The sequence below is a fragment of the Grus americana genome, chromosome 2, assembly GCF_028858705.1.
Source record: "Grus americana isolate bGruAme1 chromosome 2, bGruAme1.mat, whole genome shotgun sequence".
Classification (NCBI taxonomy): Eukaryota; Metazoa; Chordata; class Aves; order Gruiformes; family Gruidae; genus Grus; species Grus americana.
Window position 1 is genome coordinate 94,456,775 of NC_072853.1, and position 26,497 is coordinate 94,483,271.

Sequence of the window (26,497 nt, forward strand, 5' to 3'; positions counted from 1 at the left end):
TGAAACCCGTTCAGATCAGTGAGGGATGCAACAGAAGGGAAGACCTACAGAAGAAAAAGGCACTAGAATAAGAGAGCAAAATCAATAGAAAGCACTAGAAGATAAAGCACTGGACACTTCAAATATAAGCCATCAAAGGAAAGCCAGTCTAGAGAGAAGAGCCTATAGAGGTAACAAAGATGAGAGTCTTATGCCTGCTAACAATTGCGGTCTAAGAGCTGAACATATTCTTTTTCTTTGTAGTGCAACTGGGTATGACCCAGCTTACCTCTACAGTTGATATTTTGTTTCTCGTTTTGACGTAATTGTTTTTTTAAAAAAGCGGTCCACGCAAACAAAGCAGCAGAGCAAACCAAGTAATTGAACTGACATCCTCAAAAACCATTAACAACTGCTACTTTTTAAAATACCTCCCTTACTTCTTTCAGAAAGGTGGGAGGCGGAAGAGATTACTATCTTAACATGGTTAGGAACTAACACTGCCACCTTCACTGGAAGCCACACATCAGTGTAGGAGCCTATGTGGGACAGCAGCAGCTGTGCTGTGGTGGTGGCTTCGTACCAGTGTGTCCGTGTGCACCACGGGGACATTCATCACATGGGGAGGCTGCAGAATCACTCCCCAGTAGGAAGGCACTCTGGGGGTATTGCCTGCATCCCTGCAGACACAGAAGGGATGCCAGGGAAAGGATATCCTAGAAGTCAGGATAATTTGCAGATGTTATAAACAGACATACAAGAGAACATTGTTTGCTTCTGACGGATAAGCAGGGTTTGGTGCTTGCTAACAGTTGCATAAATCCTGAACCCACAAGAAAGCCTGGGAAGATGGGCAGAGCCCTCAAGAGCACAGTGAACAATTTCCAATGTTTTCTTTGAAGAGAGGACAGGTTCCCTCATCTTCTGAAACAAAAACCAAAATGCAAATGGGAGAGCAAGGGAATTGTTACTTCTGACAGGAGCTTGTGGAGCTGAATTGTAATCACACATCTAGACACCTGACAGCACCAGCCACACTAGTCTCATATACACACATCTGTTGTCTTGATACTAGACCGCTATAAAGCTGAATAATTTTGGCATTACATGCTAAGGTTGCTAGCAAAGAATCCTTATGTAGGTTCGGTACTATGTTTATCACATTGTAGAGAAGTCCTCTCATGACGGCTTGGCCATTTGACTTTTATCTACATCTTGAGCACACATTTCTGGCTGCAGTGGAAAAGTAGGGATAGCTTTGGCTCATAGTTGGGATATCTGTAATGTCAGCCCTTTCTCAGAAGGGATAATGTGCAATGGTGATTTCATTCCCTCGGTTAGAGTCCCTAAGGAAGAAAAATTCAGTATTATCCAAAGACTCATTACCAAAAGCCTACAAACGCCTGGCAGAGCACTCTCTGCAGGATCTCTGGTGCTAACCCTACCCACGGAGAAGTGTTTAGGTGCATGTCAGGACCAGGAACCACGTAGAGAAGATAAACTCTTTTTATGCTGACAGGAGGGTACTTCTGCCAGCAGCATCAGCTGGCTCAGGATCCCTCTCGCTCTGATTTGCTCCAGGAGTTGGCAGCCTGAACCACGCTCCACAGCCAGTTCTTTGTGGTTGCCTCACTCCTCGATGCTCACATGTGCTTTGGGTGTAGGAGGCCCTGGCCCTCACTCGAGGACATTTCACAGCCAATTATTCTGTGAAAGACAAAGTCGTTGCATGACATCACGCTGTTGGGATGTCCCTGTCTGCTTTCTCTAACAGCACGTGGACATGGGAAAATCCAGCCTGAGAATTCGGAAAGCCTGGAGGTTGTTGCATTGTTACCACCAGGCACAGGGTGAATTTTTTATAGGCTCCTTCTGCAGCTCAGAAGATACCAGGCGCTGAACGGGAGCTGCTGACTGCCTTGCCTTTGAGGCAGGAGAGGGCAGGAGAGAATTCACAGTGGCCCTCTTTCATGGGCCTCCAACTCTCTGCATTTCAATGCTAGGTAGTGAGCCACGATACTGTCAGAAGACAATATTTGTACAGAAACCTCCCTTTTACAGAAGGTTTAATGGCCCAAACATATCTTTTTCCCCTGTTTCACAGTGCACAGGCCATTCTTTCTTATGCCACCTTGGTTTCTGTAGCTCTCCAAGCTGGGCTCCTAAAGCTCCAGCTCACTTCAGCTACAGATCAGCTCTGCTCTGCACCTCCTGGGCTTTCCAGGCACCCAGGAAAAAAGGAGCAAAATAGCTGCTGTTGCTATTAAAGGAACTCAGGTCTCCCTCAGTGCTGCACCACAAGCCTTTGAAAGTAAGTCAACGTGAGTGAAGGTCTACATGGCAAAATGCATCATGACTGAGGCATGTGTGGATGTGGGCATATATGGGATGCCCCACACTTTACAAGGGCAAAAAGCAGAGTGCCGTGTTTGTTAAAGCTTGCCTAAGTCTTACTTACGCAGTAGCAAAAGAATGAGACGTCTGAAACTGTGGCCACACACACATGCATTCAAAGTGAGTTATTTTTAACACATGCCTCAGCTCCTTAGCATGTCAGCTCTGGGCCCATCAGGCACAGAGGCAAGCTGTGTTTAATTCTGGGTAAAATTGCTGCACCAGAGAGGGATTTACAGCAACAGAGGGAGAGGGAGAGATAGGTACAGCAAGTTCAGTCAGCAAAACATGAGCGCTCCTCCTCCAGCTCTCTGAGCCTGCTGCTGTTCCTTCCAAGTGACTAACAGGGACCAGGGCTTGCTCAAACCATACTCCTCCTCCTCCTCCTCTGCCCAGTCCCTAGAAGTCCCTATCTCCATCTAGTTTAGTTTTCCCCTTGATCCCCAGCAGACAGAGACATTGCTGTATGTGTACGTGCATTAAACAGCTCCTAAATGCCACTGCTGAGCAAGCGCCGTGCTGTTAGCACAGCCAGCGGAGGCACCGTCGGGTGCTCCTGGGTAGGTGCTACGCAAGTGAGTAGATGTCTTGCTGTCAGCAGGGAGGAGGGGAAATTTGGAAGCACAGAGATCAGAGATATAGTGAGCTTCAGAGGACATTTCCTCCCTGATGGATGTAGGATACCTCAGAAGAGAGGGAAGTGAACAAAGCTGTTTGGCAATAATCTTTTTAGGAACCCTCCTCAGAAGATTGTTTTTTAAAGGAGTCAAGGAATCTGTCTCCCCTTGGGGCTTACATTACGAACAGTAAGGTTAACAGTTTTCCTGTTAGGTTCATTTGTTTTACCTACATACACTCTTTCATACAAAGGGTAAAGAATCTACTTCAATGCCAGCCCTGGAAGTATAGTAATTGTGACAGGGTGATAAATAAATTTGAGCTGGAAGCCACAAGTACAGTAGCTGTGCAGCGGAGGTAAGCCTCATTGTAGCCAGCAGCCTGGGGATGGGTGTTTGCATACTGGGACCATGCCTTATTAATCACTATGAATAACTACAACAAATGTCAGAAAAGGGATAAGGGAAAAGGGAGAAGGAAAAGAAGAGGACAAGGAGAGAGGAGAGAGGAGACGAGAAACAGGAAGAAAAAGAAAAAGTAAAACAAAGAAAAAAGAAAGAAGAGAGATGCTCTAATAAAATCCCAAACAATCAAAACAAGCAAGAAGGAGTTGAAATTTTTGTAAAAGCCAGTAGTGCTTTTGAGCCATTGCTTTACTATCACATCTGGGTTCCTCCCACTCTCAAATCCCATTGCCTACAGAAGTACTACATGCAAACTTGGAAATGTAGGAAACCCAAATATCTTGAAATAATTTTTGCATATGGCTCCAGTTAGGAATCCTTGACATCTGACCACTCTGTCCCAGGAGTGAATGTTTCTAGCACTTTACAGTGGTAAAACACACATTGGAGTCACGCACCTTAGCTATTAAAACCATTAAAAAATACAGCTAGATTTTATGTGCCACTTGATGCTGCTTCAGCAGTGCAAAAGGAGAGCATAATAAAGGTAAAGATTCCTTTGCATGAAATACTGCATTCATGGAGAACCTCAAGACGCTCCCTCCTCTCTGCTCCTCTGGGACCTGGCTAGGAATTCCAGAGGGGAGGAAAAAAATATCCCAGTGCTTTTGTTCAGAAAATGAATTTTGTTGTTCTTTGCTAAGAGCTGGCAAACAGGTCTCTCCTCTGTCTGGAGTCAATTTCTAGGAAATGTGTTCCACTGCTAATACATTATTCTTTCTTCCCCAAAATGGGACTCCACGTTCAAACCATCAGGTATTTCTGTATCTTTGTTCAATTTTTGTAGTTCTTTGTTAAACAGAGACATAGTGATTTAATAAACTCTTAGCACTGGGTTACATACTATCACCAACAGAGTTTGCCCCAGCACCAGAGTTAGTTGCTCTTGTATAATGCCAAGAAGGCTCCTAAAAAAATCAAGATCCAACTTATTCCAATGAGTAACGTTTTTCCAGAGGCAGAACTCAGTTCCATATCCCATCTGAGGTGCTGGGCGACACCCCACGTCCCATCACCTCTATTAGCTACCATCTGCCCTGCCCCAGAGCTGCTGAGGAGGACAGGTGACAGCAGGGGTAGCAATACTTCCCTCTAAGACAGATTTACTGCATGACAAAAGGAACAAAACCTCAACCTTCCTGGAATAACGCATGTCCCAACACTGCTGTGAAAGTAGGGAAGGGCTGTGTACACTGTAGGACAGTATGAAGAGCTTCATTCATTCTGGCATGGGTATCCTGAATCAGACCCCTGGTTATTTAGTTGTACTCAGATGCCCCTCTGACTATAAGTGAGAATTTGGTGTTACCTAAATAAGCCATATGGGATCAGCTCTGACATCTTTATGCTCTTAGCTGCTTTCATGTGTTTACAACTATTCCTCTGGAGCAGGCCTGGGAAGACTAGAAAAAGGAGCAGTAAGTCTCTGCTCACATCTCAGGCCAAAAGCCAATGATTTATAGAAGCCAGAGAAGTGCATATGGGCAGGTGCATGGGTGCCCACACATGCACACTTGTGGAAAGGTGATAGTAGCCTGGAGGACTGGGATTTATGATCATTCCAGAAGTATGCCAATGAATAAAACGTTCATAATAATATTTAGGGCTAGGCCAATATATATGGATTTATGAAGCCATTTAAGGAAAACACAAATAGACAACAATTTATGAGGATGTGGGGAAATATATCATTAGAGTAAGGATGCACCATATAAACTCATCAACCACTCTAGGATTTACAGCTATGTACAGGAAACTACTACTAAAAGCAAGATTGAAGGCCATATAAGCCCATCTAATCATACATCTGCTTTTCAGAGAAATCACTGCCAGCACAGCAGTGACTGTGGAAACTTTGCAGCACTCATGCCAAAGTGGCTGCCTCAGGTGCGGGAGCTGTGCTTGGCCAGGCTGAGCCCCGCACTGTGGAAAGCCAAGAGCAGTACAAAGTATCCCCATCACCATGAAGGCGGTAGTCAGGAGAGATCAAGATGGGTGAAGGAGTCATTGGCTCCTCTGGACTCCCTTGGGCTCCAAGCAAACTGAGGTTGTTCCCGTGGTGGGGAGCTGGATGTAAGGATGGCATCTACACTTCTCTTGTGTCTCTTTCTTCTCAACCCCAGACCAGTAAAATGAATATTACCCGAGGGGCGATGCTCACCTTTCCTCTCATTAAAGCCAGGAACTGGGTTGTGAGGAAGGAAATATGCGGTGATGGAGCAGCTCCCAAACCATAGGTACTGAGGCAGGGCTGCAGTCCAGCACAAGAACTGGAATAACATCCCATTACTCTTTATAAGTGGATATTTTTCCATGTGGATTTTTTGGCACATTCATTGTTTTCCATACTTTGGCAGACAAATATGGTCCTAATTTAATGAAGCATTATGTGAAAAACTGAATTACAATATTTCACGTTAGCACTTCAGCCAGTTTCACCGATGATGACTCTACAGAAAACAGTCTGTTAAAGCAAAAAGGATTTTAGTCATAAGGAACCATCGCAGAAGAATATCAGTAAATGTGACTTTCAAGAGATTGGGGTGAATTATTTATATATTTACATATATATATTTTTTTATACAACTTAGCCTATGAATTCTAGACTCTGTGTGAATTGTCTTTAAATGGACAGTGGATTAAAAAAGATTGTTACTAAAGATTCTTCTGCGAGTGTTTCAGACCTAGTTTCACATGACGCAAGAAGCATTTGTCCCAGGTACCCTTGATTCATTATCAATTAGAAGGATTAAGCAGTCTCCACTTGCTTTACTTGCTTCATTAATCATCCTTTTAATGATGCAAAAGAAGCAAAAATAGGAGCAAAAAAGAGAAGTAAAACTAAGTTTTAGGGAATAAAGGAAATAGAATAGTTCTGCGCACACACAAGATCAAGTAATTACAATTGTCACATTTTTCAAGAGCAAAATTAGTCTTTAATGGACAAAAATTCTGTGATGGATTAACATCAATGCTGGGAAATTTCCAGTGCTGAGAACTAATATTTTCTGAATAGCTTTATACAGTGCTGTTGCATAAACAGCCCTCACTGTAGGCATAGCCCCGCAAAAAGAGACGTTCATTTTTCCCAGCTCCAGCTGAATTCCCTGGGAGCCAAGGCCAGCCGTTCCTACCAAAAGTACCTTTGTACCTTATGAGAACAGCAGCTTGAAACACCCAAAAAATTCTACAGTTCCTGCACAGCCTGGTCCACATTGCTTGGGGTAACCTCCCCACCCTTGGAGACACTCAAAACCTGTCCCTAGGGCAAGGCCCTGCGCAGCCCGAGGAAGCTGGGCCTGCTTTGAGCAAGGGCTTGGACATAAGACCTCCGGGGGTCCCTCCAACCTAGGTTATTCTACACTTCTGTTTGAAATCTACTGCTCAGGCACACAGAGAGCTCCTTCCAGAGGTCATTTTACAACACCCTGCCAATATTTCTGTGTGCCCATCACTTTAATCTCTCAAACTCAGCACTTTCCTAGGTGGTATACCCCTTGTTTCAGTGTAAAAAGCTTCTCTGAGCTGAAGCTGCCTCTGCTGTACGGCTGTTGCCTGAGCCAGTCCCGAGGTGCAGCTTCTGCCTGACAGTACCGAGGGTAGGATTCACCTCCTCTGTCTTTGGTGATCTTAAAGTCAGAGCCTGGTCTATGGGGGAGAGTCAACGGAGGAGGAAAAAAATAATCCTGAAGAGAGTTCATCCCATTTTAAGACAGCGGGTCTAAACTGCCACCTGGAGGTGCCTGCCTCCTTCCTCTGCTCACAGAGGCAGCCTAGGCAACAGATTTTGGACTGGGCTCTGGTTTTCAGGCAGCTGGCATTATCAGGGGTGAATGCCCACTCTTCAGGCAGACAGAAAAAAACCTGGATGTAAATGGCCACATCTCCCTGTGACAAAAAGGTGTGAGAGCATAGCACTGAAATAGCACTGAAACCTTGAGCACTCAGTGCCCTTTCCTAAGTACAAGAAATCTCCTCTTTCTCCCCTTCAGGGCATTCAATATTGGACTTGCCACTAAAAGGAGAAGTAGCAAGAGTCAAGCAGATCATCTCTGAATAATTTCCTTCTCCTCTGTGGACTGTTTTTGGTTTGCTTTCTGTTGCTAGCCTCTGAGAACAAACGTTCTGTGTTTTCACCACATGTGCGTAAAGAGAAACATTTGTAGAGCACTCAGTATTAACCAGTTCTTAGAAGAGGAGCTTGAACATCTCTTCTCCCAGCTGAATCTCTGTGAGCTGAATTCCTTGTAGCAAGAGGGCAGTGGTGCTCACAGAAGCAGGCACTTAAAAAGCAGGGGAGGCCAACAGCATTGTATACTATCCTGTACGTGCAGCATTTCAGCTGATTGTCAGCCACCACACATGGGACATCAGCATTTCAGCTGATTGTCAGCCACCACACATGGGACATCAGCATTATTGTTCCCATTTCACAGACAGGACAGTAATGGTGAACAGAGAGGGCAAGTCAACCACATGCTCAGGCCTGACTCCCAAGTCATCATTCAGAGCTAAGTTTGTTGCAGTCTCCCCTGGCTCAGGCTGCGTATAACCTCATTCCTACCATGGCTGAGGATAAAGGGACTTTTATCCATGCTTAGGGATTCAAGGTACAAACCATGGACAGATGTGTTAGGAAAGACCAACAGGAAAATAAATGAGTATGTTCTCTTAAGTGGACTGCGCAACATCAGAAGTGTTAAATTTCTTCTTCCAATATAGAATATCTGATTAAAACAAATGCAAACTGCACACAATGCAATAAAAAACAAATGTTCCATTTTCCACTTCTTGCTACAGCTGTTTGTTTTAAACATATAAAGATTAAGGGAACAGTCTTGAATTTAATTAAATCCCAAAAGAACTAATGATATTTATGCATATTAAATTTTTAAAGGCACTTGTGGCTGTTCAGCCAATCATTCACTGGACTGTCATAACATGCCTCCCAACCCTAATTTAAATTAGAAGGAAGAGACCCATGGAAAAAAATGTGCAGACAGTAACCTTTTCACTGCACATATGTTTAAGAGATAAACGCCCATCTAGCTTTAAAAGGCAACAAATCTAATAAATGGCCACATCATCATAATTCAACAGTGGAAAAAAAAATCAATGTTACAGATTTCGGAACTGCATCTCTCAGGAAAGTAAATTAAAACATCAATTCAAACCTATTTTAAAGAGTTTATAAGGGAAACATTGACGTCTTAACACAGAAACTCCCAGATCACTGTAGATGAACCTGGGGCTTTCCCAGAGCTGTGATGTAGGGAGCAGTGTTCGGTGGGGCCAGCTTTGGAGCACAGCAGGAAGACCCACGCAGTCACTTGCTTTTCCCTTTCTCTAGTGAGGTCATGCCCTTCTCTAGTCCTGTACCTTCAATAAGCCAACAGGTACATTAGGACCTGTGTCTCTGATGAAGATCTCGCAGCGAGAGGAAAAATTGCTTTCTTGGTCTTTTTGCAGTAAATCAAGAAAGCCTCTGATGTGGCCCTGAGTAAGTCTCTGGTCCAAAGCTACAATCTCTGAACCTTCTCCCTTGTTACCAGGTTGGCTGTAAATGCAGGCTGCAAAGTTGTACGGCCTCCTATTCTTCCGCCCTGCGTAATTTTTCCCCCTTGCATACTCAACATTTTGTTATCCAAGTTCATACATAGTCATCTCTCCCACCTCAAACAACAGACTCCTCTCTGCATCTCCTAAACGCTAATAAAAGGTGTTTCCCATTCCACCTACCTTTCAGCACTGCCATACAGGATTAACCAGAGATAACTTTGAAAGCTCAATAAAGTACAGCTTCTTGCTAAACGGATGCTGCTCCTTCTCTCACAAGCAATTCTGCTGACTTTCTTGAGTAAGGATTCAGACCCTGTTTAGAAAAGCATTTCCTTGCCTATGGTTAAACCTGTTTTTATGGTTTATCAATTGTAACAGGAAAAGACCCAGCCATTAAGTACTGCTGTGTTCCTGTTTATGAGAGTCTCTTCAACCTTACTTCGCTGCTATGACACAGCCTTTGCCAGGTACTTACCTATCAAATACTCCAGCCAGAATCGGTCCGTCTCTGGCTTGTAGGGTCGGTTGAAGTCAACCTGGATTTGGAAAGACTGTCCCCGACGCACTATCAGCTTGGGGCTGTAGTACTTGTCAGTGTGGTGCTGCTGCTTGTTAATCTCATGGGGCTCCTGGAACATATGAATGTCCACAACACGCAGGTAATCTGCAGAGACACGTAAATGAACAGAGAGGGAAGGAATCAGTACGCTGGTATGTCAATATTGATATCAACATCATTAGAGGCCCTGTCCTCCCCTTCCCCAGCGTTGCCTCATCGAGGAACAACGTGCAATGGAGCATGCTGGATCTGTTTGGGGCTTGCATCCTTCTGGCTGAGCAGAGACTTATGGACTGACACTTCTCTGTCCACCTGCCATTTTCACAGAGGCTGCAAAGCTTCTAGTGAATGGTGAAAGCAATTGCAGAAAGGGCAGGTTGCTACGGGTGGAAAGCTGAATGTTCCCGATGAGAGTTGGCCTCCATCTTTCCTTTGGGATGGGCTTTCTGCAAGTCTGGGCCTCGCTGACACAAGTTTACCAGTGCAATCAGTGGCCTGTGGCTTCATGTCTCCCTCCTTGCAGCCCTCCATTCCTAAAATGCAAATTCACAGGGGTTTTGTGATGCTTAAATACATTAATGTTTGCAAAGCGCCACTGCTATTGAGTGCTGAAGAGCCTGAGAGGCAGTTAGTGATCTTGCATTCAGCTGAGAGCTTGGATTGTCTGTATTAAATAAGGTTTTGTTGTACTGCATGTGTCTAGACTCAGCTTCTCAGTACACCTCCACTCCTATTAGTGTCTTCTTATGAAAACTAAATATAACGTTACAGTATATAATTACAGCATAGAGTTATAGGCAAACAGCAGTAGGTATCTATAACGTGCATGGGCAAAGCTTTGTTCCCTTCAAATCAGGGCTGTCTAAAGGGTTATAGCCTGCCACTGCTAGAAGTTAGTCTGCTCAGCTAATGACCAGTGTGGGGTGGCATTGGGACAGCCAAAGGCACTTGCAGTCACCACAAGCTACATGACTGTACCGTACCGGGAATCTTCACAACGGGAGTCTTCTCACACAATGAGCAACCACATGAAAATGAACTGGACATCATTCTTTTGCCTACATGCTTGGGCAGATAATCATGAAACCTCTGCCAGGAGGACCATTACTGCTCACCACCAGGAGAGAGACAGAGGAGTAAAGCCTGACTTACAGCTCTCAGCTTGTCTTTCCAGGTGCTGACAGTTAGGAACTAGCTAATTTCTGCATTTTATACTGACGATGACAGAGCCAAACTCATGCCTGGCGAAAAGAGGTGCACATTTAAAGCAGCTGGTGGAGCTGTGTGTACTGGCGATGGTGGCTAATTTGGCCTGCTACTGAGTACGCTGTGAGCAGGAACGATGCGCTTAGCGAATGAGTCGGATATTCAAGTCACTGAGGGCTGAACACGGCCCATTTCACAGAAGCTCAGACAACAGCTTTACGCACGGCTTTTCCTTGAAGGCAGGGAGACGCTGCTCAGTGGCTGGCTCTGGACAAGCAGCAGAGCAGCTCGCTCTTGGGTGTGTGGCCTCCAGACTACAGCAGTGTGTGTGTTAGCCCTGCCCTTCCGCAGGGATGTGTTCAAGACATCAGCAGAGCCCCGTAGGCAGCAGCTCCCCTGGGCGCCAGCACGGTCCTTCTGCTGCCCTGGGCAAGGCACCCAGCCTGGGCTCTGGGCAACAGCTAACGGGAGAGGGGGAACGAGGGCAGCTTGTGCATTGCCACCATCAGCTGCCCAGCCCTGCCCTGCAGGAAACAGAAGGAAAGGAAACCGCCTGAGGACACATTCCTTTCATGGAAAAGCCCTGGACAACCGAACCCAAAACCATCCTGCTAACCCTAATCTGCAGAAAGGCCGGAATATGCTGTTCAATCCTGAGGCAGGCTTAAAATTCCATGGCAACGTTATTGTTACTCTCTGCTCAATTTGCCAGGCTTCTGGAGTAACTTCTGTATATCCCTATTGGCTTTACTGCTGGCCAACCTTACAGAGATGTTTGTTGTGTGAAACATTAAATGCGTTTTGCTTGGAAACTCATTGCTACTCTGTGAAGAGGGGCATGTCTTTGCCTCCCTCCCTGCAAAACTTACCAAAGCTCACTTACAACAATGCTGACAAAGCTCACAATTAAATTACATGAGGCAGGAATTTCCTGGAGGGGGTTAAAGCAGGAGCAGGGGAGAGTCTCCCCCAACTCCTCCCAGGCTGAAAGCACCGCATGTAAAAGCTGCGTATCTTGGGGCTCTGTGAGGGGTGAAGCCATCAGTAAGTTTGGTTCAGCTTCTCCCTCCTTCTAGGGAGGCATAAAAATGGAGTTGAGGGTTTGTTGCGTTTTTATCTCGTGTTCTGAAATACAAGGCAACAGTGACCATGCCCTTCTTTTGCATCTTAGCCCCTTCAAGGAACTGCAAATCTAAGTCACCCTGGGCCATCAGTTCATCCATTGCTCATATCTCAGGACCCTACACGGCTCCTGTCAAAACACAGCCATACACATCTGCAGAAAACACATTCCACTTTCACTCTCAGTATTAAAATGCACGTTGAGCTTGCCAGATGAAGATAATCCTTAACCGAGCCTGTGTTAATTACAGTAATGTTAATTACGGAGGACAAAACATGAGCAGGGTAATGGGATGTGCTAACACCATCACCAAGGTGCGATCAAAAGGAAGGCTCCAGGCGATACTGACGTCACTGCTCATCTGTTTGTGAGGGACAGGTGGCCATCGAGGCCTCCTTTGAAGTCAGGTCCATTTGACGGTGTGCCCATAGCCTGGTCTGCTGTTTTAGAGCAAACAGGTCTCCTGCACGAGAGGCAGCAGTCTGATGCTTTCTTAAAGCTTTTGCAATGTTAAGCTTGCATGGAAATAAATGAGCACAAGCTTGAGCTGTTTTTTCAAATAACAAGAATAGCCTTTAAACATCAGGTTTCTCGGAGGACCAGAGAGAAAGGGCTCTGGATTACAAACAGAATAGTATGAATTTCCAAAGGAGGTGCCCATCACTCTGCTAACAGGGGAAGCACAATTCCCTGGCAAGCTGCCAAACTTTGCAAAGGAGGGTGCGTGGGGAGCTTGCAGACCGTGGGGCCGCAGGGCTGCGTCCTCCCACCGAGCGGCTGTAAGCACCAGGCCCACTCGTAACACATTGCAGTGAGATGAGCTGGCTAGGAAGAGCCAGGGGGAGGGCACGGCACAGGCGTGTTCAGAGAGACACGCTGAAGAAGCACTCGGGGGCTGCGCGTCCTCCTCCCTGAGCATCTCCTCCCGCAGGAGGCAGCCCACTGGCCGGGCTGGGGAGGCAGCCGTCCCTGGCAGCCTCAGCCGCTCGCTCCTGCTGTGATTCAGCAGAGTAGAAGTGGGTGTCAGCAGAGAGCTAGCTAGTCAAGCACAAGGTTTTACCTCATCCTAGAGTAGTAGCTAAAATAGGTCAAATGAATCACACCCTAAAAATGCCTGTTTCTCTCTGTTGGCTGTCAAGAGAAACGAGGGTGACTAGCTCAGCTGTAGACACCTACACTGCACAGATCAAGGGCAGGATTCAGTTAAATTTAGCCATCTAAATGATGTGAGCCTAGTATGTAACCTCTTATTACAGCCAGTTAGTGGCTGGTTGCTGCAGCCAGTGGAACTGAGAGAAGGGTACTGATCACCCTGGAAGTGACACCAATTGCCCCTCTGGACAGCCTGTGCCCTCACCTCCATTCACTGGACGGCTCTGTGTTGACTATGATCTGACATAAGTGAAGACGCTGATGTTTAGATGTTTATAGCAGGTGTCCAGTCCTACCCCAAAGGCCAGAAAAAAACCTCAGTTGTGACAGCAGGGATAAAAGCATTTGCATGCTTTTTTCCCAGTGTGTTATGGCAATGAAATGTGGGAACCCAGAAGCGTAGAGGTGTGCAGGAGAAGGGGAAGGAGGTGGCACAAACAGTCTTCTGCAAGGACGTGCTCATGGCACTGGAGCCCTGTCGCGCTCTGCCACTCCTGCTCTGCCTGCAGACGCTCGCTTTATCCCCCGAGCACAACGCTGGGAGTGCTCTGGGCAGGCTCAGCTCCTCAGTGTAAGTCCCAGTCTGAGCTCCATCAGGCTAGAAACCCTTAACGTGGTCTGACAGGTGACTTGAGCATCTTACCCCAAAACTGTGTGTCCAGGGACCACACTTACATCAGCTGGTATCGCAGGCTTAGATCACAGCTGATGCACACTGAAACAGTGCTGCAGTCCCTTCCCTTCAGGTTGTCCCTTCCCTACAGGTCACCCCTTGCATGTTGTTGCTACAAGCATTGAACAGCTGAACTGCACAGCAGAGCTGATCCAACTGTACAAAAAGAGTTTTGCTGTTATGCACAAATATATTTTTCAGCCATACCATAGCTAGGTTTATCCTATGGCCACACAAACCCTTGCTTTGGACAAGGGCTGTTTTTCTCACCAGCAGCATCACCTTAGGCACACATTGTGTTCCTGCCTCAACTCACGTGACCTGACATTCCTAAGTTTCCATTGCATTTCTGAAAAGCAAGAGGCTCCCACCCACCAGCACCACACTTCATCCAGAGCCTGATGTGAAGCACATAAAAAAACCAAAGGGAATCTTTCTCCTGGTACTGGTGGGCTTCAGCCACAGGCTGCATTCCTTCTAAGGTATCCCACACCCTTACACATCTCCAGCTTCTGCGAGCGTATCGGGTTTGAAACGGTATCTAGTCAGAACCTGTATTGCATTACATTTGACAATTTAAACCCACATACTTGACCCAGAGCTACAGGCTTGTCTGAAAAGGTTCAAGTAAAGTTTCTACAGCCTTAATGTGCCAGTTGGTTTGCTCAGGCATTTTGTAAAAGAAATGCTTTTTAAAGAAATGTGTGTGTATTAAAACGGGGCGGGGGGGACACAGAGAGGGGACGTGTGGTTAGGGCACATGATTAGGATTACAGAAACAATGCTTTGCAATAAAAATTTGAACTTGCCACTTAAAATCTCTTTGTCTGTTTCCCAATGTGTAAAATGCAGTAATTAATGCTTGTCCACATTTATTAAGCACTTTTTCAACCCTGGATGAAAAGTCCCATATGAGCATTAAGTATTATTACATCTGGCTACCCTCAGTTGCTATGTTCAACAAGTTCTGCTGTTCATTTAAAATAGGCCAAAAATTAATGTAATTTGGTTGGTGACTCATTCAGGAGCCAATCCTGATTTCTTTTAAACCAAAACTTACCTATTTTTTTTAGGTTCACTCCAAAGAGTTGGCACTGAGAATGTGATTTGATTTGCCCATCCCCTACCACGATGTTGTTTTGTCTCCCCAGCCAAATGACTGAAACACTTTTCACAGGAGAACGATTAAAAATATGGGGATTTCTTTTAGTTTCACATTCATTTTTCTGAATGAGCTGAACATCTAGCAAAAGTTTTCCCTGCTAGCCGGCATTTTGCAGTAGTTTCACAGTTTAAGGCCATACAAACCAGTAGGGCCATTAAGAGGGGAGGTTCCTCCTGCCCCCGTCACCCCAGTGCTGCCACAGCCATGCCTGAAGCCAGCAGGTCCTGAAGCAACTCTGTGACTATGATCAAACTGGGAAAACCCATTCTTGCCTTTTTTTAACCACTCCCACAGTTCAAGCTGAAAACCGGTCACTCAGCTCCTCCATTCCTCACTTTCCCTATCCATAACCTGCGGTATCATTTCCATGCACATGGCTGGTTTTTAGCAAGTTTTTTCAGCAATAAAAGCTATCTGAGATAGAAACATGTAAGGAAAGAAGTGGTTTGGTTTTAATTCACAGACCTGGGCAGAGGTGAGTATGGAAGACGTAAAAATAGACTCATATCTTAATTGTACACTGTACCTTTTGGATTAAATCCTCTAGGTATCAATCCAAAAGCCTCCATCTCAGGGACCTCATTTTCTTCATCATTGGAGTTGTTTAATGGGATGGCTCTTCTCCCATTCAGAGGAGGCTTCTTCTGCTCTTTGTTGGTGTTCGTTGTTTCAGACATCCTGTATTAAAAATGTTGTAATACCATGAAAGAAGGAAAGAGTGCAAGGAAAAAGCAAACGTGAGCAAGCGTGGCACATGTAAGATGGGGGAACCCAAAACCAGTGTGGGGTGCCAGTGAGCGACACATTTTTAGACTCACATAAATAAAAACGGAGAGGCAGAAAACATCAGTGTAATGATGGAGTACAGCTCTCTAAGGATTGGAAGGCACTTTGTGTTTGTCAAAACACATGAATAAGAGAAGGGGGGGGGGGGGCGGGAGAAGGAGAGGGAAGCCTAAGACAGAAGTACTTGCCTAGGAGAAGCAGGGCATTAAAAACATTAGGGTGTTTCAGGTAAAAGAACTGGAAAATCATTCACTCTCCCACCCTCCAAAACAGCATTATTGAACTCAAAATAGCAAATTATACTTCCATGAAGTACATCACACACTACCTCCCCCTAATAAAAATGACATTCTAAGTTATACTGCAATCATCCCAAATACTACAGCCTACAACAGTCTCTGGATGATTACTGGAGAATTGTATTTCTGTCCCTGTGCACCCAAACACCCAATATCTAAAGGGCTAACTTCTGCACCCAGCAAATCCACTTTTGAGAAGGAGAGAGAGGAAAAAAAAAGAGAAAGCAGGGAAAGGGAGGGGAAAAAAGGAAAGAAAAAAGCACTTATCCACTTATTTCTCTCCCACTAATGACCTTAAGGGAAATCTCAGATGTAGGCTGATCAGAGACTTCTCTTTGAGCTAGTTGAAACTGCTTTCACATCTATTTCAGTGTAAGCATGTAGCAATGAAAAAGCCATGCCATCTTTCTAAGAAAATATTCATGGCTGAGAACACAACTTCTTCCCAAAGCTCCTGAAAACAGCAATTTTAAATGTAGCAATTATTTAACAGCAGTAAGCTCTTAAAGGAAGATTTTAGTTAGCAAGGGTACCTTATTTTCAGATAGTCTTTTTTTTTTTTTTTTCTCTTCTCCCTTGCAGAATTTCTGAAGTGAAATAGAAGCCTGGAAAAAGTTGGGGGATTTTAAGTAACCTCTGTATATCCTCCTCCCTCCTGTTGCAATAGGACAGTGCTGAAAGGGTTGCCAAGCCCTCCCCACACCACCTCTGAGGATCTGCCACCACTGCTGGCATGTCTTTGCTTACTCCCTCCCTCTCTCTGCCTGTCTCACCCCAACCCCACTCACCAGGAGCATTTCAGGGCTAAGGAAACAGCTTGGGCACTGAAGTTTCAGATCTTGGTGAGATGGAGTAGAGCTGCTCATGGCACAAGGGTGTATAAAGTGGGAGACTGGAGGGTATTTTTTGAGGGACACAGCCCAAGAAGCCGTGCTCACCATGTTGCTGGTTTTTAATGGTGTCTCTATCTCACGGTGCCTGCAATGCAACTCCAGGTGCTGGTGTTCAGAGTACTCACAGACAGACAGAGCGAAGGTTCCCCTGCCTGGTGTCTCACAGCAGCCCTGTCAGAAGACTGTGGGGAACATGGACGTGGAGAGCTTGTTGGTGGCCCAGCAGAAAGGACCTTTTTCTTGAAACCCTGTGCAGTTCAGGAGAGTCAAGGTATTTTGCACTAAACAGCTATGTTTGGGGCAAATGACCTTCAGCCCTTGCCCATGCTAAAACGTATATCGCCTAACAGCCAGTGTCTGGGGCAGTACCTGCTGGAAGCATTTTAGCTCTACATGGACTTTGTTCAGTTCCATCAAGCTCTAACATAACTGGGGACTGTGTGACACCTGCTCTGTCAGACATAACCCCACAGACCAATGAAGTTACATGGAGAAAAAACAGTGTACGGGGAAGAACTCAGTCCCACTGTCCTGCCAGCCACTGCTGTTTGGCAGCAGAGGCACAAGTCACCTACTAAGAGCATGCATGGGCAGTGGAGAGCCCCTCTTACACACACAGGACCAGCCATGGGTACTTATTTGCCTCAGTTGCAGGGTAGATGAAAGAGCAAGGAGATACAGAGAAGAGGACTGCACTCTCTTTCAGCTGGCTATGGCTTCCAGGCCCATAATACCAGTGAAGCCTCAAACCTCTGCTGGCTTAACACCATTGAAATCAAGCCAGGAGGCAGAAGAGGAGAGAATCAGGTCATATTCCTATAACGGGAAGCAGCAAGTAAATCAACTGGAAGACAGGACCCCCATCCTGGTTCCCTGGGGATTTCCCATTAGGGGCCACGGCGAGGTAGCTCCACACAAGCCAGGACACCTGCACAGCGTGGGGCAGAGGTGCCAGCTGGGCACCGGGGAGCAGTGTGCTTGCACCAGCACGGCATTGTAGCCGGGCTAACGAGCCTGCTCGGGCTGACTGCCGAGGCATGGCACCAGGCTGCGGCCGTTCTGGAGGCAGTCTCGCTATCCGCACGCGAGTGTTACTCTATGCTGTCTCATAGCCAAAGGGCTCGAGCTCTCCCCTGCCTCCCTCAGCAAGGCTGTTAGGCACGTAGCATGGGAAGCCACTGAGCCCAGGGACTCCCCTTCCCCTGCCCTGCTCCCCTAGAAGCACGGGCACCCCATGGGGAGAGATGCGGTCCTGTCGCTGGCATCCTGAACTGTGATTTCCATTGACTCACTTTTAGGCAGATGGGCCCTGCGGTAACCATCTGGAGGGCAAGTGGCACCCCTGGCACCCGGGAACACAATGAGCTTTCTGGGGGAGGAGGCTGGTTGCTGATTTTCTTTTTTTTTTTTTTTCCTTCTCCTTCCACCCTGATTTCAACGTGGTGTGGCACACTTTGTGCCTCTCTCTCCACTTCCAGCCAGCACTTCAGTTCCCAAAATTGCAGCTGCTGCGACGACGTTACAAAAACTGATATAAATATTGCCTCCGTGCCATGCCTGCTGGAGGCCTGCAACACAAATAAGAAGCTCCGTCTCCCGAGGAAGTCATGTGCTTCCCCAAGTGGCTGCGGTGCTGTCAGAGCCGGGAGGAAAACTTTCTGTCAGAGCCAGGAAGGGAGTGAGCGTATGCAGCCGAACAGATCCCACAACAGCCATTGCGCTTAAACAGCCAGCGGTTGCAGATGTCCCCCCGTGCCCATGTGCATCTCCCCGGGGCTTTCGGCAGAAGCCGACAATCACGCGGAAAGCGGGGAGGCCAAAATTTTTGGCGGTAGTGGCAGGAACGGGGCTTTGCATCCAGGGAGAGTAATGTTCCGCAGGCTGTAATTTATTTATTTTGTGGGGAGTGATGTAAATTTGTGCTTATGACAGCTCCAGATGGCAGGTATTTTCTCATTACCTTGACTTAGCATTTGCTCTCCCTTGCCTATTAGACTGCACTGGCCTTAATTTAACTTCCATGGTTCGAAACTACTGACGTCAGGGCTGATGCAGGATGGGCACAGAGAACACAAAGCCCTGGTTTTCCTGTAGGGCCTTATATTTAATGAATGATGCACTGGGATGACCGGTGAAAGAGCACTCTCTCTTCCTGAAGCCGCTTCTGCACTGCACCCTGTGGGGAACTGCAAGCCCGTGCCCGTTTCTCAGAGGCAGCCTTCAGATGCTCACGGCCTTTACCAAAGACCTTTGCAGTCACAGGCACTGTTCCCACTGACTGCAATGGACTTTGGGTGATGGGCAGCCTTTCCTCCCGATCCTCGCAGAAAAGCCCTTAAATGGCCGGAAAGCTTGCACCATTAAAGGGTTATCCAAAATGCAGTTTCCCGTTGTCACCAGAGCCAGTATCACGCTGTTCCAAGCCCTCCCATGTCAGACAAGAGTTTGTGGGGAAAAAAAATCCTGCAAAACACAAGAGTCAGTAAAGCTTTACAGCCAGAGGGGAGGGCGTGCCAAGATCTGTCACAAGCAAACTGATCAACCAGGTGCTCACATAAACGGGTTGCTGAGCTGTGTGCCAACGGCTGGATGGGAGGGATATTTTGCCTACCACTACTGTAGCTACACCAAGCACTCCTCGGCAGCAGCTGAGCATTGTAAAGCTCTGCAACAGGGTGACTTCCTTTCTTCCTTTTTTAAAATATTACCCTCGTGCCATTTGCAGACTAGATGGGTGTTCAGACGCACTGGGACATTATACTACAGCATGTGCACAAGTGTACTTGCAAGGACATCGTCCTCACTCCCCATAAACCAGGCTCTTTCAACTCTGATCTTCTATACATAGCAATACAACATTACCTCTCTCTTGTCTTCGCAAAGCTTCACTTGGGAACTTGCACCTTTTCTTAGATGATCACGTCTGTCTTCCCCTCCCTCTGCATCAGTACTTGTCTCCCAGAAACTGGCGTTCATCTTCCCATGATGCCCTGCCTCGCCAAGGCTGCAGGCAGAGTAGAGCAGATTCTAGCAGAAAATGTGAATAAAAAATGATATTTTTAAACAGTAGCAAATTTCAGAAATGTTCATTTGGTGGTTTTGTTTGCGTATTTTGCTTTGGGTTTTTTTAAAGAACAAAACCAGCTAATATATCTATGTGTAACAGCTCTGGCTACCACACACAGAGGAGTATATTTTGAGTTAATGCTGAAAATTCAGAAGTCCCAGCTCTGAAACATGGCATGTGTACGCACATCTGTATGTGTGAAAAAGGGGCAGAGGCAGAGAGAGATAAAATGGCAGCTCTTCAGATGGCAGAACATTTGGAGAAGGGGATATAGGCCCAGTTTTTGAACGATATTGTTGCAAATGTTTCTGTTGCAGGAAGAAAAAAACATATATATATATATATATGTATTCGTACACACATTCTACTAGGAAAATGTGGCTTAGAATATTTATCTCTTCTCTGAAAAATTGTTGTTCCAAACTGCAAGTCTAAATTAAAACTGTAGATTTGTATAAGCATCTACATCTGAGCTGGCCATCTTTGGCTGCCTTTATCCTCCGCACAGATCTAGTCTAGGCAGTGATTCATCTCCTCCTACAGCAGACATGTAAATAGGTCAGATGAATCATGGCCTAAAAGTGCCTGTTCCCTGTATTGACTGCAAAGGGAGCTTGGGGTGATGGGTCCTACCATATGTGTCTACACTGCCGGTGTCTATGGTGAGGTGAGATGAATCCTAGCCTAGGCATGGAAAAAGAAAAGGATTTTATTTTGGTTTTGAGGCCTGGCTTTCAAGTGCTAAATTATCCTTTACTTTTATAGAAGATACTGCCGCAAATCATTATCAGTGATACACAGTATACAGTTCAATACACCTTTTTCTCTCAGAATATGTGGCGGCCACTACCAATTATGTAAAATATATTTCTTGCAATAAGTGTCAGAGTACAGTAAAGTACATACAAGCTCATGAGTTCAGACTTGGGAAAATACATGCATCTTTTTGTACTCGTCTGTGAAGGCGTTTTACTTCCTTAGACAGAAATATAACACATAGTAACTGCAGCAAAATAAGAAAACAATTATATTGCCTGTTATGAACATACAATCCAGGTTCCCACTCCGATTCTTACTGACATCCGAATCCAAAGCATTGAGTTGGTTGGGTACTAGGGGCTGCTCTAGTTTTTTACAGAAAGAGTAAGATAGAAGCCAAGCTGGGGCAAAGGGCCGTTTCGTAAGAGAGGATATTCACAGGCTCCAGCTAAGTTTACTGGTTTATGTCTTGCTGGAGTTGAGGCCTTAAGGGATGAAAGAACATCTCTCAAAAATGGGATTGGACAACTCTGCTATGGCCAGCTGACCCAGAAGCTGATAGAGACACAAAGACTGTGGATCTTAGCTTTTTATTTCAACCCCAAAATAAAAGGACAGGACATCAAAACAAAGCCATAGCTACCCAGAGACTTAAGTAGGAAAAGCCATTATAGGTAAAACACTTGTCTGAATAAATTTCACCACACGGGCCATATGTTTGGGCCAAAGAAAGAGACTTTTCTAAAGCAACTGCTTCAGTATCACTTTGTCATCTTAAGCCCACACACCCAAAGAGAAGGCCTTGGCCTAGGGATCAACCCTACTTGGTCCATCAGGCAAGGAGACTGAGAAGCGGGACAGTAACTTGAAGAGCAGGGGAAAGAGATTGTTTTTATGATCCCCTTTCAGCCACTATTGACAGATACCTACTTCCTTCCTTCAACAGCCATTGTTTCTAGAGACAGGTAGAGCAAACAATATATTCAGTCTAATAAGACTTTTTCTGTCATTCATGCTATATACTCACACAACTGCTTGAATTTTTTCCAATGCATCAGTCTCCTTATAGTGAATGCTAATTCCACAATACTGAAATGTTTTGCAAGAAAATGACAATTGATTATGGTAAAACAGTTAGTAAGAAGTTACCAAAACATGCTTAGCTTTGATTTGGTCATTTATCTTTTAAGTTTGCAGTCAGGCTGCAGTCCCCAGGTACTGGGATGTCTATGGCAGGACAGGCCATAGGAGCTCAGGGAAGCGAACCTTAAAGTTTCTGCAAAGACCCAGCTTGAGTTTAAGTAGCTGCAGCTCAGTCCTGCACCCACACTGTCTGCTGCAGAGCTGCAGCCCTCAGCTCCAGAAGGGCTCGCTTGTCACATAAAGCATCAGGTGCAAATGAGGGTCATCCATTTCTGCTGCGCCCAAACTACCAGTGGCTCCTGGACAGTGTGGAGTCACCTTGGATACATCCAGGCCAGAACCAATAAGCCAAGGAAAACTGAAACCACCTACAAGCACAAGCACAGTGTCTGCGTCAAAGACCTGGTACAAGACATTTGAGATATCCCAACATAAAGCCGTTTGGGCTGAGCAGGGTTTAGTGGGTCTAGTTCTACATCGTGCACAGATTAATATCCTTGTTTTAGCACTAGGTTGAACAACAGTGTTCATGGAGCATTGCACCTCAGCCAAGAAGCTCGATCAGACCAGAGCTCTTCATGCATCTGGGGGGTGGGTAATACACAGCCCAGGCAATCCCAGCATGCTTAGTTGACAGTTGGTTCTAATTAATTTAGTAACATATGTGGACATGCAATATTTCAATCTTAATGTCACAAAGCGTTTCAACATTACTGACACAAAATGTTTCAAGTACACTCAATTACAAGATCTCTGGAATTAAAGATTTCCTAAATTTCATTTCAGGGTAAAACTTCCTGTTCCAGTTCAGAACAAAATTACATTTTAAAATGCCTGAATGTCTTGTAGAACAGCTTTTCCTCTTAATACAAACACAGATGTAGTGTGTAGGCCCATACACAACAAAACACTTAAGCACATCTTAACTTCAGTCGTGTAAGTAATTCCATCTTCAGGCATATGCCTAAATCCTGTAATGGGCTCAGCTCAACCAAATCAAGGCTGTACAATATCTGTTTGTACAGAAACACTTAAGCTGCCTGTTGATGTTGCATTTCTGCAACATGATGTTGCAGTTTAACAAGTCTCTAGTGCAACTGCTTCTTGACTCATTTCAAAGATGGTTGCCAAAGTGGGTTGTTGATCCATCTTTCAGTCCCAAGATTGACCTTATCTTTGTGTAAATGAGCTGAGTAATTGCTCATTTAAGGAAGTGTGCAATGTTTTGAGAAGCAGGTTCAAATGTGGACTGTAAAACATCACAACTGGTTGGTTTGTTAATGGCAGATGTTCTGGAGGGACAAAGGAAATTGAAAGGATGAATCATTATCCAGATGAAGTTCAAAAGCAATTTAAAAGTCATTTCAGAATCACAGATGTGTGGCAAATATACCCATCCAGCACAAGCTATAGGCTTTGATTTTTGTGAAGTCTGCAAGTTCTTTCTTTTGCTATTCCCACTATAGTCTTTTGTAGTGTGGTTCGAAAAAGGAGAACATAAGAAGAAATTAATGCCTTCTAAATGCTCCACATACCTGTGTCTTTCTATAGTGCTGTGCTGCATCCACAAAATTACTGTCAATGTGCACAGTGGAATACAAATACTTTTCCCTTTCTTCTCATAGTGAGCTCATGGATGGAGTAAAAACAGAAAGTTAGATCAGCTGAGAGACAGGAGGGCAACCCCACCACACTCCCACAGCAAGGGCCCTGGCTGCTTGGCTGATGTTAAAACCCTACGTTATGAAGAAAAGGCACGCGCAGTATTTCTCTCACATGTCCAGAATCTGTGTAAATTCTGTCGAAGCTGGACAAAGTTGGTCATAACCACGGTCAACAGGTACCCTCTCCATTTGGGTCTTATGCATCCTCTCCCACAACTCCACCTCTGGTTTTGTGCCCCTTACAGATCAATCTTTACAACATTTTTGGCTGTGAGCCTGCAAGAAGGCATGCTAGGACAAAGCTCTGCAGGCAGATACCTTCTCCTTGACTCCTTGATCTCTCTCTGGCCCATCTCTCTCTCAGCTGTAATCTTCACAAACTTTTGCAGCTATCATAGGAATGGTAAGATCTTTCACTCTTTTCCTTTCAAGCCATTTTCTTTAACAACCTTACACTGCTTTTGATTTCCTTTCAAAATATCAATGGTTTGTTGCTGGGGGAGCATTTACTACTTCACTAATAGATTGGAAACTCATCCAGAAAACAGCAGTGCGAACAAAACTGGAATTGATCTATCTTTTATATTAAACAATCATTTTCTCAGAAAGCCCCTTGGAATTCTCAATCTTCAGACTTGTAAAAAACCCATAGTTTGTTCAGCTCATACAAAAAGAAGGGGCTCGCTGGCTATGGCTCAGATGTTTTGACCCAAGTGCCTTGTTTGCCTGGGATTCTTCCTGAAACTCCATAGTCCCCGTAACTTACGTGGATAATTCCTTGGAGATGTGCATGAAAATGGGGTACAAGATGTTAGGAAATAATAAGAAAAGTGGTGGTAATGTTAAGTTGAAGAAGTAGCCAACGTAAGAGCATAAACATGCTTCAAAGGTATCCACTGTTATACACAGATGGAAACAGGTTCATTCAAGGTCCTGTCCCTTAAAATGGTCCATGTCACCATCTCGCAGTGACACCACCTCTTCCTTGTAAGTCAGACAGCTAATCAATGAACAGAAACAATATCATAATATCATAACACCATAAAGAGCAGTTACTAGTTAAGGATAATGAGAAGCAACTAACCTGAATAAATGGCTTTTGAGCAGCCAATAAGCTGAATTTGTTTGCATTACACCACAATAAATTTTAATCGAGAGGATGCATTCATAAAAAGCAAAGTTGATTTGTGGACCTGTGAAGGAAAAAGTTGGGGCAAGTAGGCAAATTGTAACTTTTTCCATTGGTAGGGCCATTGGCTGACTAATACTTCTGTTCCGAACCTGCTGACAGTCACTGTACAAATGTTGAAACTATAGCTCTCTGACACCACTGTTGCCAACATTTTCTACTGCATTCCATGGTAAATATAATTTTTTGTGTCTGTTACTTGAAATACCAATAGCACCTCTTTAAGAAATGTGGTTCAAAATAAGATACGTGATTTGTGGGCATAAAAATCAGCAAATCCTTGGAATGTCTACAGAGGTCATTGTTGCGAGTCATGAATACTACTTTAAGGTTGTGCTTATTCTCACAAAAACCACAACCTTTCATGAAAGCAACTGAAATATACATGCAGAGCTTCAGGAATAATGCAAATTCTGATCTAAACTCACTGTAGCCATGATATCTTTTAGAATGAACTCCCATCAGAACTCTTCATCTTCTTCACAGCTCTGAAGGCTGAAAACATTACACCTTTTCAAGACTTTAACCATGCCAAAAAAAGAAGTGCTATCTCACTGTAATAATGTTGTTTTAATTATGTACAATACTTAGCACTAGTTTTGCACCAGATGAGTCATAGTAGAAGCTTGTACTTTGCTGTTTGACTAAGTCCCACAACACTTAGAACTCCCTGCAATGAATGCTTACCAGTTTGTGCTCAGCTCTTCTCCCAGACCACGTCTGCTGGATTCTTTGGGGGAGGCTGGTTTGAAGGGTGCTGCAATGGGATGAGCAGACACTGTGTTTGGAAATAAGGACTCAGAGTCCGTAAGAACATGCCAGAGAAAAGGCTTGAAAGCTGCTCAGGTGCTTTTGCTTCTCCAGTCATGTCCATTTTAATTAATTGGGATCCTAGAAATCATAGAGCTGGGTTTCGTTCCTTTCTTTTTAAAGGCAGCTTGTCTGAGTAGAAAGGTGGTCATTTTTCATCATGTTGTGCAGTTGTAACAATTAAGACAGTGCCAAACAAGCAACTGAAACACTTGCAGTCATTTATGGAATCCTTGTTTACTTGCCTTACCCCATCTAATCTTTTACTAATAAAAATAATCCCACGGAAGCAGCTATCTATGATTTTATTGAGAATTTTGCCCACTGGGTTCTCCAATGAGATAGCATGGTCTGCTGGGCACCTCTTCATTTGTGCGGATTTCTTCTCCTTCCTAAGTTTCAGGGCTTGTTGAGCTCAGTGAAATCCCTGGTAAGCACTGGATCTTCCCCCAGGTCCCTCCACGTGCTCATCTCTCGGAGAAAATTGGCCATTCTCAAATCAGTTCTTATCTTGACAATTCGGCTCTCTTCATCTGAAATGTGAATAATACCACTTTCAAGCCTTCATCAATGGTGTTGGAAGCTTCAAAGGAAAAACACTATTAGATAGATCTTTTTAAAGGTATTTATAAAGTTCAAGAGCAGATGGACTTGCAGCAAAGTATACTGCAGTCTTCATTCACAGTCAGCAGGAGAGGTAGGCTCTAGCCTCGGGTTCTTTGAATCTCTGTCTGGAAGACCACATAGGAAATCTAAAGTTAGACATTCTGAAAAATTGTTCCCATATGCCTCCCCTCCTTTGCCCAATGGATACACAGAGTGCCTAAGTACCTGGCTATCACAGATCACTGGGAGGCAGTTGCTGAAGCCTCTGTCTATGCAAATGACAAATAGTCCGTTCATTAAACATCCCCGTAATGAATGTCCTGCTACAGCACCTTCCAAGACACTCTTGATTAATTGAAAGAGATAAAATACTTCACGTTGAAATAACA

The 26,497-nt window shown here is 45.0% G+C and overlaps 1 protein-coding gene across 4 annotated transcripts in view; it reads right to left on the reverse strand.

Annotated features, from left to right (window-relative positions):
• The window catches only part of F13A1 (coagulation factor XIII A chain), a 76,758-nt gene extending 50,517 nt beyond the window's left edge, over positions 1 to 26,241 (reverse strand). The window contains exons 1-4 of one of the 4 annotated variants that reach the window (XM_054814599.1): positions 25,380 to 26,241; positions 19,733 to 19,897; positions 15,419 to 15,570; positions 9,490 to 9,678 (exon numbers count right to left, since the gene is read on the reverse strand). In XM_054814599.1, the coding sequence (XP_054670574.1) occupies positions 9,490 to 9,678; positions 15,419 to 15,569 (340 nt within the window). In that variant the 5' untranslated portion in view covers position 15,570; positions 19,733 to 19,897; positions 25,380 to 26,241. Of the gene's footprint in view, positions 1 to 9,489; positions 9,679 to 15,418; positions 15,578 to 16,510; positions 16,627 to 16,765; positions 16,996 to 19,732; positions 19,898 to 25,379 lie in introns of those variants that run through there. The other 3 variants (XM_054814600.1, XM_054814598.1, XM_054814601.1) reach the window with 3 other exon arrangements.
• Between the last annotated feature and the right edge of the window lie 256 nt (positions 26,242 to 26,497).